General features: G+C 54.7%; 2 protein-coding genes across 3 annotated transcripts; one reads left to right on the top strand and one right to left on the bottom strand.

The window, feature by feature from the left end:
* Positions 1–1,294: 1,294 nt before the first annotated feature.
* LOC141977108 (gonadotropin-releasing hormone II receptor-like) lies at positions 1,295–9,991 on the top strand. 2 transcript variants are annotated; one of them, XM_074938419.1, is made up of 4 exons: positions 1,295–1,461; positions 6,095–7,559; positions 8,084–8,288; positions 9,358–9,991. In XM_074938419.1, exons 2-4 carry the CDS (start codon positions 6,984–6,986, stop codon positions 9,846–9,848), a joined length of 1,272 nt encoding a protein of 423 aa, XP_074794520.1. In that variant the 5' UTR covers positions 1,295–1,461; positions 6,095–6,983; the 3' UTR covers positions 9,849–9,991. The 2 variants fall into 2 exon arrangements, with proteins under 2 accessions (XP_074794520.1, XP_074794521.1); XM_074938420.1 differs by lacking the exon at positions 1,295–1,461 and adding an exon at positions 5,670–5,688.
* A 1,676-nt stretch (positions 9,992–11,667) lies between these two features.
* On the bottom strand, positions 11,668–16,876 carry RBM8A (RNA binding motif protein 8A). The gene is made up of 6 exons (XM_074938421.1): positions 16,696–16,876; positions 15,595–15,654; positions 14,902–14,979; positions 14,166–14,302; positions 13,035–13,171; positions 11,668–12,042 (listed from the first exon to the last, which is right to left on the bottom strand). The coding sequence occupies exons 1-6, from the start codon at positions 16,760–16,762 to the stop codon at positions 11,997–11,999; spliced, it is 525 nt and encodes a 174-aa protein (XP_074794522.1). The 5' UTR covers positions 16,763–16,876; the 3' UTR covers positions 11,668–11,996.
* Between the last annotated feature and the right edge of the window lie 1,832 nt (positions 16,877–18,708).

Genomic DNA, 18,708 nt, shown 5'->3' with positions numbered 1-18,708 from the left:
AAAATCATTTTTTTCTTCCTCCGCCTTCATTTCTGAGAGCCAAAATGGAGGTGCAGGATGGAGCAGGGCAGAGAGACAGGAAAGAATAAAATCTAACCTCCTCGCCCCTTTTTGAAACTGAAAATGTCCTAGAAAAAGATATGCCTGAAATGTCAACTGCAGTTTTGGTGCCAGATTTCCACCAGACGAACAATTCTGTTTTTTTAAAACAACAGGCAGATTTTGATATTTTCAAAACCTTCCCCCCAGCAATAGATTACCCATTTTTCGACCAGCAGAGACAGGTGAAGAGAATGCTGCACTCCCATCACCAGCTTCAGACATTCCAACATCATGATTCAGGACCCCTAAAAAAAATATCATTCATCATCACTAACCTTCTTGGTTTTTTTTAATTCGCCTTCTGGATTTGGAGCATTTAGGGGTCAGGTTTGCAAGCGTTTCTCTGCAACTCTCACAGCTAGAAACGTTTATGTTTTAACAAAAGCTCATGCCGCACGTCACATCACAGTCTTGCATCATCACATGACTCCGGGAGCTGGGGATGTACGGAAAAGTCCAAACGTTAACAATGATCCTGCACAACAAATGTAGCTGTTGCAGAAAAATCTCTCTGGGAGGAAGTGAAGAGCCCTTATCTAGCATTTGTCAAAGCTCTTTACAAAGGAGGGCAGCATTCTTACCTCCACTTTATAGATAGGGAAACTGAGGCACAGAACAGGGACGTGACTTACCCCAGCAGCAGAGCCAGGAATAGAACCCATCTCTCCTGAATCATAGCCTAGTTCTCTCCACCCTAGAGGTTAGTTTATTCCCTGAAGTAGATGGATTTAGAGCCCTGCTGAATTCCCTCTCGTTTATAACTCACTAACCGAGGGGCTGTTGCCCCATAACTATCCCCCGGGGGCATTTCTTGCACCTGCCTCTGAAGCAGTGGGTCCAGTCTGGGAATTCCTATGGTGCTTGGATGCCCCCCTTAGCTCCAGACTCCTTGAGCCAAGAAGCACGTCCCCATTGCACGGGGCCCTGCCAGCCCATCAATAAATAACGTCCCGAGCGCCGCTTTCCAGCTCAGCCTCTATAGCGGGGCCGGGCCCTGCGATTTCCATCCACCCAAGCGCCGCTCAGCGGGCATCTCTCGGGGGGGAACAGCCTCCCGCCCCGCGTTGCCGGCTGGGGAGCCGTGCACCTTTAAATAGCCGGGAGAGGGGAAGGTGGAGGAGGGGAGGGGTGAAGCAGCGACGGAAGACAACCAGGCACCGCAGTGACCTCCAGGAGCCGGAGGAGCGGGTCCGGAGCGCTGGGGAGGTCCAGCCTCGCGGCGCAGGGCTTTGCCAAGGAGCCGGGGGGCGGCGCTGGGAAGGAGCCAAGCAGCGCGGGGAACTCTCTTCCTCCGCCTCCGCTGGAAGGATCTTTCTGCGGCGTGCCGGGGGCTGCAGGGGCGGCAAGCGCCCAGGGATGGTAAGGGAAGCGCCACCCGCGCCGGGGGGTGCAGGGCGGCTCCGAGACAGGGCGGAGGGAAGCCGGGAAAAGGAAGGAGGCACAAATGGATCGCGCTGTGCTCCGAGCCGGGGGAAGCGGGAGCAGGTGTTTGGGGGGGGGGGTTTAGAGGCAAGCTGCACATTTGAATGGAGAGATCTGTTTCCTAAGATGTGGCCTTATGTCCCCGTCAGAGCCCCCATCACCTGATGGGACTTTTCAGATTAGCCCAGGACAAGCCCTTGGGGACTGATCCCCTCTGGCTTGCCCTGTGCCTTCCTCTACATCACCGCAGCAAGGGGGGGTGAAACACCATCAGGCCAGGCCAGCACGGGACCAACTCCCCCCCTCCTGACCCACCGCCTCAGGTGCCAGATGGCAGAGACTCGGCCCCTGGGAAATGGCCCTTGGGTCTTCCAAAAGCCAGCTAAAGCCAGGCCCAGACTAGCTCCTGGGACCGGCCAGTCCTGCTCGCCGTGGGTTAGTGTGTGGCAGCGAAAGACAGCAAGGGGGGGGGTGCAGAGACCTCTCCGGCAAAGACCCCACCTTTCCCTCTGTGATGGATTGAGCCCGTCATCCCCCGGGGGGGGGGCAGGAGACGGGACAGGGGTAATGGATCCATGCGGTTATTGAATCCAGTGCCAGACGGGCCCATGGGGGCCACCTAGTCTGACCCCCTCCCCGTGTAACACAGACGGACGGCAGTGGGATGGAGGGGCCCGGGCTGCGATCGGGGGCCGTGGCCGAGTGTGCGTTAGCCTTGCCACGTCCGGGCTGGGTTCTCCAGCAGGTGTGACCCACAGGGCTAGATCTGGGCCTGGGGGTGGGGGGAGAGGCAAGGGGGTGCAGCGATGCTGCCGGAGGGGAAGAGGTTAAACGGTGGACCTCCCTCGGCTGTCCGCTGGGCGCCCTCGCTGTTTAATGACTTCCTTGCTTTGCCGCTGGTACCTTCCTCCCGGAGCAGAGAGGGGGGACCCAGGGCAGATCCCCAACCCCAGCTCCCAGCTTCCCTTATTCTCAGTGGCAGCCCCCGCCCCCCAGGAATCAAGGAATTGGGCTCCCCTCCTGAAGTGCCACAGGGGGGCCGTGGCTCAGGGCAGAGTGGGGCGGGGGGAGCTGAGGACATGCCCCCGCCCAAGGGAGGGGAGTCAGTGCGGTCCATCTCACTCCCCTCCCAGGGCTGGGCACAGAACCCAGGAGTCCTGATGCCCCAGTCCCCCTTGTTCGAGATCCCACTCCCCTCTCCTACAGCTTGGACTAGAAGCTCCAAGAGCCCACACTCCCAGGCCCCCCCCCCCACTCTGTAAAGCAGCGGGAGGTTCAGAGCAGGACAGGGGCTGGAGGGGAAGTTTGTCCAGCTCTGAGAAAGCCAGGTTTGCCAGCTGTCATGTTTTCCTCCTCCCAAGACCGGATGAGGCAAAAAAAAAAATGCACCAGGTACCAGTAAAAATAAAACCAACCCCAAACACCCTTTGGAGCCGAATTACTCAGCAGCCCTCCTGGGCTGTGCCCCTCTGGGCCAACACCAAGAGCCAAAGAGAAGCTACAGACAATTTTGCACCTGACTAGTGGCTTAAAGTATTAGCCTCCCAAATTGGTCCGTGGTTGCTATTATTTATATTGGAATGGCACCTAGAAGCTTCATACCAAGATCAGGGCCCCATGGTGCTAGGTGCTGTACGTACACATAGCAGGAGACAGCCCCTGCCCCAAAGAGCTTACCGTCTATATATACAAGGGAAACCGAGGCACAGAGAGGGGCAGTGGCTTCCCCAAGGTCACTAGCAAAGTCAGGACTAGAACCCAGGTCTCCCAAGACCCAGACCACTGCGCTTTCCGCTAGGCAACACTGCCTTCCCTCCAAGATTGCAGCTGTTTTCCCCTAATCCCAGCATTATTCAATGGCTGTAGCGAGGTACGGGGGAGGAGCTGGGTGTTAGATGTATAACCGCTGGGAGGGTGGAACCGAATGCTTGCCCTGCTTTCCTGGGCCTCGGCTGCACTCCCATCAGGGGAGGTGGGGGGCTCCCAGGAGAACCAAATCCCAATCAGGAGGCTCAAGAGCTGCTCCATCTGAGGTACAAAAGACCCCCAGGGCAGCTGGGGTGACCCTGAGCCCATAAAACGGGCCAGCTGGCAAGGTAGCGGGCCACCTTCCAGATTTCCTGGGACAGCGACCTCAAACAAGTGATGATCCTGAGACAACCCGGACAGGTGGCCGCCCTGGGAAGGGGCTATAAATTTTGCTGGAGTCTGATGCCTGCTGAACAGAGCAGCGGTGAGTCCATGGCAATTCCTTCTTCTAAACACCAGAAGGAGACACAGGGGAGGCAGGAACTAGGTGGGCAGAGCTACCATGGCAGGTGTCCTCGGTGGGGTGGCATCTGCCGAGGTCCCAGTGCAGGATGGTATCAGGTTAGCTAACTCGATTGAGGAACAGGTTGAAGCTAAACTGAAATAAGCGACTGTTAACTTGAAATAAGAGCATCCAGAGAGAGGCCTGCACTGGTCTGACTCAGGTTTAAGGAACAATTGTAGGTTACCGGCCCAGCTGCCTCAAACAGAGCAGGTCTAAGATGCACACCAGCAAATCAGTGTGAATGCATGCTACAAGCTGAGGGGGTGGATGGGGTTGTGGTTTACACCCTCACCCTGCGGGGCAGTGTAACCTAGCAGATAGGGCACCAAAGTGGGACTCAGGAGACCCGGTTTAATTCCCAGCCCTGCCCATGGCCTGCTGGATGACCGTGGGCAAGTAATTTCCCCTCCCCGTGCCTCAGTTTCCCCATGTGTGAAATGGGGATAATAATCTTGCCCTGCTTTGTCAAGCGTTTTGAGATCTACAGATGAAACGTAGCCTGAATCCCCACCACAGGTTGGGCTCCCTGAGAGGACCCAGCTGCCCAGCTAAATTTTGGGGGGTGGGGGGCATCCTGGCATCAGAAATATCACCCCCCCCCGCTCTACTCCAGCATCATCCCAAGGGGCCTGAGTGTAACGGAGAATCAGCCCCTCTCCCCCATCTTGACACATGCCCTAGTTAGTGGCTCTAATTTCAAGGGAAATCCCAGGGGATTCCACTGGGGAAACCCCCTGGCGACAGCTCAGCCATGAGAATGTGGGACAGGTCTCTGTGCCAGGCCCCTGGTAGGCAGCAGCATTCCCTTCTCCAGGCTGCTGGAAATAGCTGCAGCCCTCTGCCTCTTATCACTGGCTCCTCTTTATTCTTCCCTGCCAGCAACTAATAAATCAGCTGCCAGCAAAGCCTCCCAGCAGCTGAGCTAAAAATAAAGTGGCTAGGACAGGTCACGGTGAGGTGGCTGTGGTAGGCATATTGGGACATGCTCGGAAGCAGGCTGGCATGCACAGGGCCTGCACCGGGGCCCGGCTTGGAATCTGCCAGGAGACGGGCATCCCATCTGGGCTCGGATCGACCCTGCTGCTGCTCCCCTAGCTCTGGGCGAGGCAGGCTTCAAGCCCCATGAGACAGCCAGGCCCGACACTGCTGCTTGCATGGCTAGCGTAGCTCAGGGTTTGTCCGATTCTCAGTCCACGTGGGCACTGTTCCCACACGATATGTCTTGTCCTGCTGCTGCCCGGGCTGACCCGCGGTCTCCGAGGCTCAGGATGGCACCTCCTGCCAACACTGAGCAGTGCCATCTGTTTGGCAATCTCTGAGGAGCTGCACCCATGCGAGAACACTGGGCCATGAGAGATGGGGAGCTGCTGGCAGCCGAGGAGCAGAGGATGGGGCACAAGATATTGGGGTGCTGCTGGCAGGCACGAGGAGCCGTGGATGGGCACAGAGCGAGAGTCTTAGAGGAGCCGTGTTCCCTGGGAGCCACAGAAGATCCCCAGCACAGGGCAATAATTGATTAATGAGCCAGCAACAGCCAGGGCATAACAGGAATCTTTGTCACTCTGAGCCAGTCCCTCGGCTCTGATGGATGCTGGATTGATCTCACCTATAGATGGCCGAGATCTGGACGTGGTAGGGTGGTTAGTGACTTCTCAGCCATCAGAAGAGCAGTCCTCGGGGAACAGGCCCATGCTCCGAAAACCACTCTAGGGTCTGGAGCCTTTTGTCCTTAGAGCACCCATTCCCATCCAGGTTAGCAGTGGCTGGAGGATGAACCCATCGGGCGGCCCGCGTGAGAGGAGTTTGGTGGGTCTCAGACCTGTGCCCAGGTGCCTGAAGTATCCCTCAGGGTAAGAAAGAGACAAGCCGGGGCTGAGATGGACCCATACCGGAGCAGGGTCTGTCCTCAGCCTGGCCCTGTGGTTCTCTCTGGCACTCCAGTCCCTAGCCCAGGGCTGCTCAGCCTTGGGGACACTGATCCCACGCCAGTTCCCACCTCACCAAAGCCACCACCGGTCCCTGTTCCCAACAGTCCCAGAGAGCTGGTCCCAGGCACAGAGCTCTGCCACAGGGCGCTCATGCTCTGACCCCGTACCCATCAGGAGCGTTGACTGCCTGGGGGCCAGCTTATGACTCAGTGGTTGGCACCCTCTGCAGAGGGCCCAATCGAATGGGCTTTGGGGACTTTTGCCCCTTTGTGGCAGGTAGAAAAATAGCAGCTATCTAACACACTGGTCTCTTTTGGTCCATTCACAGATTCCTGGAAACAGAGGCCAGATCTTCAGGCCGGTGGCTGTTCTGTCGCATCCCAGGGGTGGGAGCGAGAGACTGACGCACACCATGTAAAGCACAGCTCGCCCCGCACAGGTGTGTCTACACATTGCTCTGCAAGCGCCAGGGTGGGCTGGAATTCACCCACGCGCATCCACCCGAGACGACACTGATACTATGCAAGAGAGGCAGTATCCTTAGATGTTGCTGGCTGCCAGGGAGTGAAAAGCGCTCGGGGGGACTCTTACCCTGTAACAGCCGTGGCTAAGGCCTAATCTGCACCCCAGAGAGCACCTGCGTTCGGAGGCACGGCCCGGAAGAGCTTGGCGGCTCCGTATTAAACTTCCACCCACCCCAGCAACGGATTGTCCTTAAGAGCTGAATTCAACTCCAGGAGGACTTCTCCCATCTGGGGAGGTGACGGCCACCAAATTGAGCCGGGCAATGAGATGCAAGCTAGAGTCGTTACCTCGTCAGAACCAATCCTGATTAGCGAATCAGAGATTCACAGGTGCCTGTTCACGCCTGTGAATCTGGCCCACCTCTGGGGCTAGTGGAACCAGAGGAGCCTTCCCTATTTAGTCTCAGCAGCACAAGCCACGAGGGAGTTAACTGCTGTTCTGCAAAGAAGGAATAAAGTTCCCTGAGCCAGAAGAAGTTGGTTCTCGTTAAATCCAGAGCAGAAGCCGGGCAGCTCCAGTTTAGTGGAGTCTCCATCCAAGCAGCAAAACATGCTCAGGGTCTCCGAGCCCTGCCACAGTCTAGGAGGAGCTTGGCTTCCCGGGAACGAGCTGGATTCAGCCTCCTGGATCCCGGCTGCTCACGTCTCTGTAAGGCTGTGCAGATTCCGGGTGGGAATACCCAAGCCTCCGATATGAACGCCACTTTTCGCATGAAGGTCAGTGAGCTGCTCGAGCCAGAGTCGCCCGCCGTGGGCAACCAGAGCCGTGGGCAGCCCTGGGAGGAGGTAGAGGTCTCGCCTGGTGGTGGAGCAAACGCCAGTCTGCCTAGCGAGGAGGTCTTCCTGCTGCCCACGTTCTCCACCGCCGCCAAGGTCCGGGTGGCCATCACCTTCGTCCTCTTCCTCTCCTCGGCCTGCTTCAACATCGCCGTGCTGTGGACCGTCACCCAGAAGTACCGCAAGAGGCCGCATGTCCGCATCCTCATTGTTAACCTGGCTGCGGCCGATCTGCTGGTGACCTTTGTGGTGATGCCCTTGGACGCAGCCTGGAACATCACGGTGCAGTGGTATGCGGGTGACCTGGCCTGCCGGGCCCTCATGTTCCTCAAGCTGGTGGCCATGTATGCCTCAGCCTTCATCACTGTGGTGATCAGCCTGGACCGCCAGGCAGCCATCTTGCACCCACTGAGCATGGGTGACGCCAAGAAGAAGAACAAGGCCATGCTGTGCGTGGCCTGGGCCCTGAGCGTGCTTCTGGCACTACCTCAGGTAAGTCATCATGGCAATGGTGCAGGTAGGGATGGACCGTGGAATGGACCCCGGGGCAGGCTTCCCATGGTGCAGCCTCCTTTTGCCATGGCATTTCTGATACTGCCAGGGTCTAGTTTAGGTAGAACAGGCCTCTGATGCACTGTGGTGTGGGGGTAATAGACTGGATGGGCCAATGACCTGACGTAGTATGAGCAGGATACAGGGGTACTAAACTAGATGGATCAGCTATAGGGATACAAGACGAGACAAGCCAATGGTTTGATGCTGTACAGCCAGGACACCAGCCTGCGGGCAATGGATCTGGGATGGGCAGAGGATGAGCTAGATGGACCAGTGGCCAGATACAGCATGGACTGGAAGTGGCCTAGATAGATGGATCTGGTACGGGTCGGAAGCAGGGATGCTGGAGCACTGGGTAGGAATATGAGGCTGGATGGCCAGTGCTGTGTCCGTGGTGTAGCTCCTGTGGGGGTGCAGAGATCTAACTGTTTCTCTGGGGGGGTGGGGGGTGTCTCTTCCAGATGTTTGTCTTCCACGCAGTGAGCCGCTCCCAGCCCATCTACTTCATCCAGTGCGCCACGGTGGGCAGCTTCCAAGCCCACTGGCAGGAGACCCTCTACAACATGTTCACCTTCTCCTGCCTCTTCCTGCTGCCGCTGCTCATCATGGTGCTGTGCTACTCCCGCATCCTCATCGAGATCTCTGGCAAGATGAAGAGAGCTTGCGGTGAGCCCGGCCCGCCTCTTGCATCCCCCGGCCCTCACCCGTGAGCTCCCAGAGTGCATGGACCCCACCCCTCCCATTCACTGCAGCAGGGGGTCTGCATGGGGGGACCAGTCTGTGTGGGATGTGTGAGAGCATGTGTATGTGGAAGCACGTGTGTGTGTGTGTGTATGTGGGAATGCATGCCTGTGAGCACGCATGTATGTGGGAGCACATGCATGTACCTGTATGAGCATCTGTATGTAAGCATATACATACAGGTGTGTACATGGGAGCATGTGTGTACGTGGAAGCGTGTACATAGGTGCGAGCGTGTGCATGTGTGCACACATTTGTATCTCTCCTTTGCCTTTCTCTCTGCATCCTTCTTGCCTTGATTTTTTTTCTCCATCCTCTCTGCCTTTTTTTCTCTGTTTCTCCTGAATCTCTCTTTCTTCCTCTCAACCAGCACTCTTTTCCCTCCATTTCTCTCCCACTCTGTCACCTTCCTTCCTTGGTCTCTCTCTCTCCCCTTCCTTTTCTTCCTCTGTGTCTCTTCTTTCTCTCTTCATACCTCTACCTATCCATCCATCCCCACACATCTTTCCATCCATCTTCCTCCTCTGCCTCTCCTGAAGGGAAAATCAATCCCAGCCCCTAGCTGCAGAGAACCGTCCGCTTCATGTCCCCCCGCACTCCGGCTGTGGCAGGCCCTGGCTTGGTGCCACGTGCAGAACACCCCGCCTCCCCCTGGGTGCTACCCGCTGCCATGTCTGGTTTGCCACGGCCCATTAACCCAGGCAGCCAGCAACCAGTCCCCAGCTGCCCTCCACCATGGGCATTTCTTCAGCTCTGGAAGGCTGCGGGGACCTGTGCCAATGCTCACATACACGCTGGCTTGGAACATGGGGACCCTCACTCTTTTTTTCCCCTGTCTTTCACATTCTATTTCCCCTCCTCCCTCTGCTCAGTTTCTTTCTTGTTCTCAGTCTCCTGCTCTCCCTTTCCTCATGCTCCTCCAAGCGCTCTGCTTCACCCTGCAGAATTTCCCTCTCCCCTCCCCTCTCATTGTTCTCCCCCTTCTGCCCTGCAGTCTCCTCCAAGGAGGTCCACCTCCGCCGCTCCTACAATAACATCCCCAGGGCCAGGATGCGCACCCTGAAGATGTCCATTGTCATCGTGCTGACCTTCGTCCTGTGCTGGACCCCCTACTACCTCCTGGGCCTCTGGTACTGGTTCTCCCCAGAGATGCTGAGCCGGAAGAAGGTGCCTCCATCCCTCAGCCACATCCTCTTCCTCTTCGGCCTCTTCAACGCGTGCCTGGACCCCCTCATCTACGGCCTCTTCACCATGCACTTCCACAGGGAGATCCGGTGTGTCTGCCGCTGCACCCACCGCAGGAAGGAGCAGGCCTCCGCGCTGATTGGCTCCTTCCGGGCCTCCACCACGGCTGCACCCATCAGGAGTGCCGGGGAGGACCAGGGGGGCACGGGCAAGTACGAACTGGAGGTGATGGCTAACGTGGCCCTGCCTGCTGGGAGGTGCGAACTGTGCAGGAAGAAGATAGTGGAGAGTTTCATATGAGTGGACCTTTGCCATGCCTGGACTCACCTCCGCTTCCCAGCAAGGGGGAGAGCCCCGTGGGAACCCCATAATGTGTCCAGTGGGGGCTACTGGGCAGTTGTTCCTTCACTCAAGCACCCACCAATAAATCCAAAGTATTTTCTCAGCCAGTGGCCTCTCCTTGATCTCCTCCCTTTGTGCCCATCTGTCTCTCACTACCCAGAGCTGCGCCAGGCTGCACACTCCCCAGCTAGCATGGGTGGAGGTGGACGCAGAGAGCGGGCTGCCATGGGCCTCGGCTGTTTGGAAAGGTCGCCACTAAAAGTCTGCTAGCAGTATGGCCTAGTGGACAGAGCCCTAACTCAGGAGAGCCAGGGTTTATTCCCAGCTAGGCTGCTGGGTGACCTTGAGCAGGTCACTTTGCCCTCTCTGTGCCTCAGTTTCTCCATCTGTGAAATGGGGAGAAGGATCCTGACCTCCTTTGGAAAGTACTTTCAGATCTACTGAAGACAAGAACTAGGGAGTATTGTTATTTTCCAGATCCACCTCCCCACTCAAACACGCACGAAGGAACCTGGGCTCCTGTTCTCCAGAAGGGATCCCCAAGTTTGCACTTCCATGATACTGTCCCCCACCAAATAGACCAGTTGGTCCCTGAGTGCAGAAAGCCTCTGCTCCCCCAACAGAAACAGGGAAGGTGGGTTTGGGTCTTGATACTTTTCCAAGGGGTTCCCCCACCCAATAACTCCCGTCAGTCAGTGTGAACTAGTGGTCAGTAGGATGACAGGACTCCTGGGTTCTAGACACCCTTAGTGACAGAGATGGATGTCTACACCGCAATTTTATAGCCCCGCGAGCCCAAGTCAGCTGACCCGCGCAAGCTGTGGCATGCATCTTTCACTGTAGTGTAGACGTACCCTGGCCGTGCGGCCTCGATCTTTTCCCATCCTTAAGTCTAATGCAGCAGGAAACTGATGGGCGCTCATGGTAGAAAAGAAACTGTTTGCCCCAGGCAGAGCAACCCAGCAACTGACAGGCAGGATAGTCTAGTGGTTAAGGCACTAGACTAGGATTCATATCCCTGTTCTGCCACAGACTTCCTGTGTGTGCTTGTGCAGCTCACTTAGCCCTTCTGTACATAGGAACTAATAGCCATAGCCTACCTCCCAGGAGGGTTGTGAAAAGACACATATTGAAGGTTTTTAGATATTATAGTGATAGAAGCCAGATAAGGACCTTAGATAGAACCTATACGTTTCCATGTCCTATAGGTTGGGCTTTTCTTTTTTGGGGTTTCTTAATTTCATTTTTGGAGGGTTATTTTTTTTTTTTTTTAGCAATTTTTGAGCTCTACGTAGATTTTTCAGGGTTCTCGCTCTGTAGGTATATAAAGTACTGTTTCAAAGAGCATTAAATTAAAGCAAATCAGGGACCCTTTAGTGCACACCAGCAAGATCGCCACCAATTAATTTGTAACACGTTACTGTGCCTTGGAAATCACACTCGCTGTAGTCCACACTACGGCTCTGTTAGACAAGTCCTTGATACAAGCCAGGGAGCAGGGATGTTACCTGTACAAACTGCATTGGACAAGGGGTGCAGACAATACTGAAAACCATTTCCAGTGTTTACCAGATAAACATCAATTTTGATTGTATTGGGGGTGCTTATTGGTTAAAATCTAAAACCATATGCTCTACCCATAGGCTGGACCAAAGACTAAGCTCTGCTTGAGAACAAAACCCAGGCATTGATGTCCCCTCCACTGGAGCACACAGTCTCCCTTACAGATACAGGCAAATGTCAACAGAAGACATTAAAAAAAAAAAAAAAAAAGCAGACTTTTATTCAGTATTTATGGGCAACATTTCTCCTTCAAAATGAGAGTCCCCTACAGCACCACTGGATGAGTTCTCTCATTTGAGGTGTCGGAGGTCAAAAGAAGATTCAGCGTCTTATGCTAGCTTAAACACAAATCAAGAACTTTACAGATACTGTTAAAAATATGACCAAAAACTCACAGGTAAAAATACAGCACAATTAAAAACCCAGAAAGAGATTGGAGGCAGGAGTCTGCACATCCAGCTTACGAGAGACTTCCTGCTTCCAGAGCTGTGCAGGGAGAATTTACACCTAGGAACCATCAAAAGGAAATGGAGAAATGTGAGATCAGCGTCGTCTCCTGTCCGGACTCCTGCTCCGCCTACGCCCGCCCCTGGAAGACAGACAGGGACAGAGTTATATATATGCTAGCCTGAGCTAACATCTCGAAAGATTTGAAAGCTATCGACGACTTCTATGCACAAGGACCACGTTCCTTGCCAAAGAAATGCAGCGCAACAGGAAAATATTCTCTTAAAGCTCATGCACAGATCTCAGTGCGCTTCACTAACGCTAGGTATGTCGGGTCCCTGTTTTACAGAATCTGAGGCACAGAGCCCTTAAATGACTTGCCCAAAGTTACATGCGTCAATGGCTGGGTCCCGACTAGTAAGATCTCTTGACTGCTAACCTCCTGCTCAGACCATTAAATAACTGAAGAACACAATCCAACAGCATTCCCAACTGGTGAGAATTATTCATGATCCACTAGAAATTTAGCCCAGGGTTAACATTCCTGCTCTTGAACTTCTCATGATCTCAAGAGGTCAGGCCTTCAGTTTCACCCCCTCAGCAGAAACATCAGGATCCTAAACCACAAAAGAGCTCTAAAGCATCGTTTTACTACAGGGTGTTTTCCAGAGAGCTGTTCCTGGAAGCAGGCGGCACAGACTCGGTGACATTTCCTGCCCTGCTTCAGGCAGTTCCTTTGTCTGTAGGACAAAGACCATTTTCCTCTGGGAGTTCCCAGCATCTCTGGATGAAAAGCACAGAGGCTAAGGTGAAAGCCCCTAGAACACGCACATGGACTGAATGCGGGAACTCAAGAGGGAGAGAGTCACTCCATGGGAAAGAATTTCCAGTTGGTCTAACTTAAAATCCTGTTCACTATTCAGTGGCTTCAGGGCTCTCAATCCATCACGTTCCACCAGCATTAGAAAGCAAGTGTTCTCCACACTGCTGTGGAGGGTCTCCCTTTGTGAGAGAGCATGAGGCTAGCTCAGACTCCATGACTCACTCAATCCTCAACATCTCTGATGAGATGCCAAGCTGAGGACCAACCTGGTGTCAGCTGGGATGCAGCCCTCAACCCTGGCAGCATCTTACCTTCTCTTTCCTTTTGGAGGCCCCCTGACAAAGCACCAGTCCACGCTGATCGGCTGTCCCATCAGATCCTGTCCGTTAAGACCTTCCATCGCTGCCTGGGCTTCTTTGTACGTTTCGTATTCTACTAGAGTGTATCCCTGTGGGGTGCAAGGAGACAATCCTCAGCCAGCGAGTGGCCCAGTGGGGGGCTTAGCGAACACGACAGAGGCTGGGCCAGCCTTGAGAGCAGATCACAGAAACCATCGAGAGCCGCCAGTACACTCGGCTCCACTGTTGGCATCAAGAATGCTGTCAACAATGGCAGGAGAAATACTGACTTGGCAGTAAGTGGAGTAAATAGAGTGCGCCCTACCATAAATAGAGATTTTCAATTAAACACACACACACAAGCTGCCTGAACTCGTGCCTTGAACTGTTAGTTTTAACAGGATTTAAGAGAGAAGGGGGCATTAACTATTACACTGAGATGTTCCCTACCCCTTCGCCTCCCCGGCGAGCTCAAAGCACATTAGTTAAGACTAAGCAGATTCATTAAAGCCTCACAGGCCTTTGTTAGCAGTATTCTCCTCAATTTAGAGACAGAGGCCCAGAGAGCTGAAGTGACCTACCCCAGATCACACAGCAATTCAGTGTCCAGGCTGGATTCAAGAATCCCATCTCCAGTCCCTTCCTGCTCTAACCAATAGATTACACTGCCTCCCTCAAAGCTGGGAGCACAACCCCAGAGCTCCTGGCTCCCAGTCCTGTGCTCAGTTTCTTTTCCTCTCCCAATTGCATGGGGGCAATTTCATCGGCATAGCTCCCTAGCTTACCTGGTCCCCATTACCACAGTATCTGAGCACCATGCAATCTGTAAGGCACTTATCCTCACATTTCCCTCCCCCGACCCCGAAGAAGGGCAGTGTTGCTATCCCCATTATGCAGATGAAGCACAAAGACACTAAGGCTCACATCCTCAAAGGTGTTCTGGTGCCTTGTGCCTATTGAAACCAATGGGAGTTAAGAGCCTACATACTTTTGTGGATCTGAGCCTAAGTGACCTGTCCAAGGTCACATACCAAGTCTGCAGCAGAGCAGGAAATTGAGCCAAAGGGGAATGCCCTAACCACTAGACCATGCACCCCGTCCTACCTTCAGGTAGCCCGTTCGTCTGTCTAGATTCAAGTGGATGTTCTTTATCTCGCCATACTCTGCAAACTTGTCATGAATATCCTCTTCAGTGGCCTCCTCATGAACTCCGGTGACAAAGAGAATCCAGCCCTCCACCGCTGTAGCCACGGCATGCAAGGAAAAACAATGCTCGTTACACAGAAGGCAGGACGCGCTCCTCTGCTTGGTACGCAAACCCCACTGCCCACACACAACGCCTGCATCTACACACGCAAGATGGAAAGGGATCCTCCCACTGCTTAGCTTGGAACCCATTGGCAGCAGGGGGCTAAGTGAAAACGGGTACGGAATGGATGGAGGACTGAATCTAGCACTGGTAAAAAGGCAGCTTGACAGCAAAGACAGTCGCTCTGTTATCCACACAGTGCGGATGGTCTGGGCACAGTGTAAATGTCATTATAATGATAATCCCTAGCTCGTATATGTTGCTTTTCATCGGTCGATCTCAAAAAATTTTTACGGATGAGGAAACTGAAATGCAAAGAGTTGAAGTGACTTGCCCAAGGCCATCTCACAGACCAGTGGCAGAGCTGGGAAATAGAACCTAGGGCTCCTGAATCCCAGTCCAGTGCTCTATCCACTACACCTCATGATCTCTCAGAATAGAATTGGTTTCCCCCCATCTTTAAAGCAACCCCACGCAGCCAAGGCTGGGTGTCCACACATGCTAAACCAAACATCTCTAGCAGATACTCACATCTCTGAGGCCCAGGTTCATCCCCATCTTGTTCCACGCTGTCATAGTCCTCACGTACTCTGGCCCTCGAACCTTCCTCTGGGCACACAGTGGGGGGAGACAAAGATTGTTTGAGATGACTCGAAACATTATGCTAGTGCTTAGGGACCAGCCAAGAATGCAGCCCCATTGTGCTAAGCACTGTATACACAGTGGCAGACAATTCCTGTCCTGAAGGGTTTCCGGTCTAAATACCCTTAAACATGTATTCTAGCTGTTCTAAGCACTCCTGGGCACACACATATGTCCCTGCACTTAAGCTTTACAGCACATAAAATACTGTAGAGTGACACAAGCCTAGTAGTTAAAACAGTGATAAGCATCAAACTCCTGGTGACCTTGGTCAAGTTGTGTCACCCATGTATATAAGCTGGAGGGGTCTATTTTACAGACTGGGGAAACTGAGGCAAAGGGAGGTGAAGTGACTGGCCAAAGGACAGAGCAAGTCAGTGACAGAATCCCGGATGGAACCCCGGAGTCCCGATTCCCATCCTAAAACACACTCCTGCGGCGTAAGCCATTGGACAGTTTCTGTTTAGAAGCAGCCAGATGACTCCAGTAAGTAGCCAGACCATTCCAGTTAGCTACATGGCACAGGAGACCCCTCGTGATTCACACACAGGGTAACTCCATCATTCACGACAAGATTATCACCTGAACCAAATCCTCGGCCTTTCCTCTTCTTTGCTTTCTCCTTCAGTTTGTGGATGCTTTCTGCAGAGAAATTCAATGTGTTAATTTCAACTGGAAGGAAGTCTGAAGCAGGCCATTTGGGGTAGAAGGGAGGTGGGGGCAACATTATCGGATCAGAACGAGGCTCGACCTAGATGGTGCAAGCCTCAGAACAACCCCAGGGCAGGGAGGAACTCAGGGTCAGAACCGGGCGAGCCGGGCACAGGGGGATGATTTAACTGGGAATTGGTCCTGCTTCAAGCAGGGGGTTGGACTAGATGACCTTCTGGGGTCCCTTCCAACCCTGATATTCTATGATTCTATGAGAACCTATCGGGGGCGGGGACCGGACTCAGGGGCCGGGACCGGACGAGCCGGGCACAGGGGGAGCCGGGTCAGAACCTGTCGGGGGCGGGGACCGGACTCAGGGGGTGGGACCAGGTGAGCCGGGCACAGGGGGAGGCCGGGTCAGAACCTGTCGGGGGCGGGGACCGGACTCGGGGGGTGGGACCGAGCGCCGGGCACAGGGGGAGCCGGGTCAGAACCTGTCGGGGGCGGGGACCAGACTTAGGGGGCGGGACCGGGCGAGCCGGGCACAGGAGGAGGCCAGGTCAGAACCTGTCGGGGGCGGGGACCGGACTCGGGGGGCGGGACCGGGCGAGCCGGGCGCAGGGGGAGGCCGGGTCAGAACCTGTCGGGGGCGGGGACCGGACTCGGGGGGCGGGACCGGGTGAGCTGGGCACAGGGGGAGCCGGGTCAGAACCTGTCGGGGACGGGGACCGGACTCGGGGGGCGGGACCGGGCGAGCCGGGCGCAGGGGGAGGCCGGGTCAGAACCTGTCGGGGGCGGGGACCGGACTCAGGGGGCGGGACCGGGCGAGCCGGGCGCAGGGGGAGGCCGGGTCAGAACCGCACTAAGCCCGGGTCGGGGGGGTCAGAGCCGGGCGGGGGCAGCAATTCTGGGCTCCGACCCATCTGGCTGCGGGGAGGCCGGGCCAGAACAGCCCGGTCCAGGGCTCCGGAACCGGACAAGGCCCAGCGGGGAGGGGGCCGTGGGGCGGGGCTCGGCCCAGGCCCCCCTTACCGTCCCCATCCTCGTCCATGGCGAAGTCCTCGCCCCCCGCCTCGTGAAGATCCAGCACGTCCGCCATCTTGCCCCCTGTGCGCCTGGCTGCGCCGCGGCTGCTGCTGAGGAGGCGACGGGAAGGCGGCCGGGCCGGGACCGCGCTGCACGCCGGGAAGCGGGGCGGAAGTGCCTCTCCAATCCTCGGTGAATCGCGCGGGCGCCGCCATCTTGGGAAGGGCAAGCGGTTTTTCCTCTGCTGGCGGCCACCATCTTGATAGAGTCACGTGCCCTCGCCCCAGTGTGCTGATGGCCGCCATCTTGAGAAGGTCAATACTGCCTAGTCTCTCTGTGGTCGCCCTCTTGAGGAGGGCAGGCGGCAGGTTCCCCCCACCTCCAGTTGCAGCCAGCTGCTTTCTCAGAGCAACCAGCCAACTCCCTGCTCCTCAGCTGGGCCTTGGGATTCTCCTCCCTGCCCCATGAGACTAATGTCCTTCCTTCTCCCCCACTCCACTCCTCCCACCGACCCCCACTGGGGTTACCACCTTTGAAATGTTAACTCCCTCGGCCCCCCCCCCCGGCAAGCCCACCACACCCCCTTGCACCCGCCCCCCAACATCACTTATAGTAGCTAATAAGATAACACATTTTGCTAAGATTGATAGCATCCCCCTCTCCTCACACACACATGACTCTCACACGAGTGTGCGGAGACGGGCAGACAGCTGCTGTATTTTCACGAGTTGTGATCGGCTGTCGCTTAACTGGGGAAGTGGGAAAAGGGCAGTGTCTTTAGCTGGACACCCCACCTTTTAACAGTGGATAATTATCCCACTGTTTTGTGATAATGCAGATCTTTAGACGCACTTAAAGAAACGGGCAGATTAAATTATTTTTCTGGCAACTGACAACTCCATAAAAAAACCCAGCCAGGCTGGTCAAATACCAGCCAGGTGGTAACCCTACCCCCCGTGTTGCATCCTGCACCCCATCCCCCCTTCAGGGGCTCAGGATCCCCCTTCACTCCTGAGACTGGGCCCTAGGTTTCCACGCACACTCCTAGCCCTGGGACTTGGGTCACTCTTCCCACCCTCCTGGCTTGAAATTGATACTCCCTCCCCAGTGGGGTAGCACCTGGGGCTCTATGGGGTAGGGTCTGGGGGGGATAGTAGTGGGAGACACTAACTTCCTACCCCCACCTTATTTATATTCTCCAACCATCTGCATCACAAAAAACACATAGCTCCAGCCTGCTTGGCCGATCTCCAGGCACTTTTCCAGTATTGCCATCCACACCTGATTACAAATCAGGAGCTAGGCCGCCAACAAATCATGAAATTGCCTTAAAAAATAATTGCTAAGATGCTGCACTAATTCAATCTGCCTTACACATCAGGAGAGGGGTTTTCTAAAATTATAAATGTGGGCATTCTTTTTACTTGCCTTTTTGAGCCGGGGGGAGGAGGGGAGGTCACATTTTCAAGTTTCTTTCTGTAGCCATGTGTGCTAGAAACTTACTTTTTAGAGTGTGATTTTTTTTGTTTGTTTTTAAACGAAAGCGGAGATTGTCCCCTGGTCACATGATTCCAGGAGGTGGGGCTTTGAGAAAAAGCATCAACTTAAAACAAAAATTGCAATAAAATCGTTGGTGGGGCAAGGGGCACCCGACACTAAATTCACATCCCCTCCCTCCACCAGAGGGAGAATCCCTAAAATAGCAGCTCAGATACGGAGGTCTCCCCACCATCCACAGATCAAGGACAGTCAAGGCAACATCAGGACAAGCTTCCCCAATGCACTACTTCACCATAACATGCATCCCCCGTTCCCTGGAGCAATGACTCTCAGCCTTTCCAGACGACTGTACCCCTTTCAGGAGTCTGATTTGTCTTGCACACTCCCAAGTTCCACCTTACTTAAAAATGACTTGCTTACAAAATCAGACATAAAAACACAAAAGTGTCACAGCTCAATAGTACTGAAAAATTGCCGACTTCCTCATTTTTTTTACCACGTAATTATAAAATAAATCAG

Source organism: Natator depressus, chromosome 24 (assembly GCF_965152275.1).
Source record: "Natator depressus isolate rNatDep1 chromosome 24, rNatDep2.hap1, whole genome shotgun sequence".
NCBI lineage: Eukaryota > Metazoa > Chordata > Testudines > Cheloniidae > Natator > Natator depressus.
Note: the sequence above shows the minus strand (reverse complement) of the source record. Positions and strands in the feature narration are given on the sequence as shown.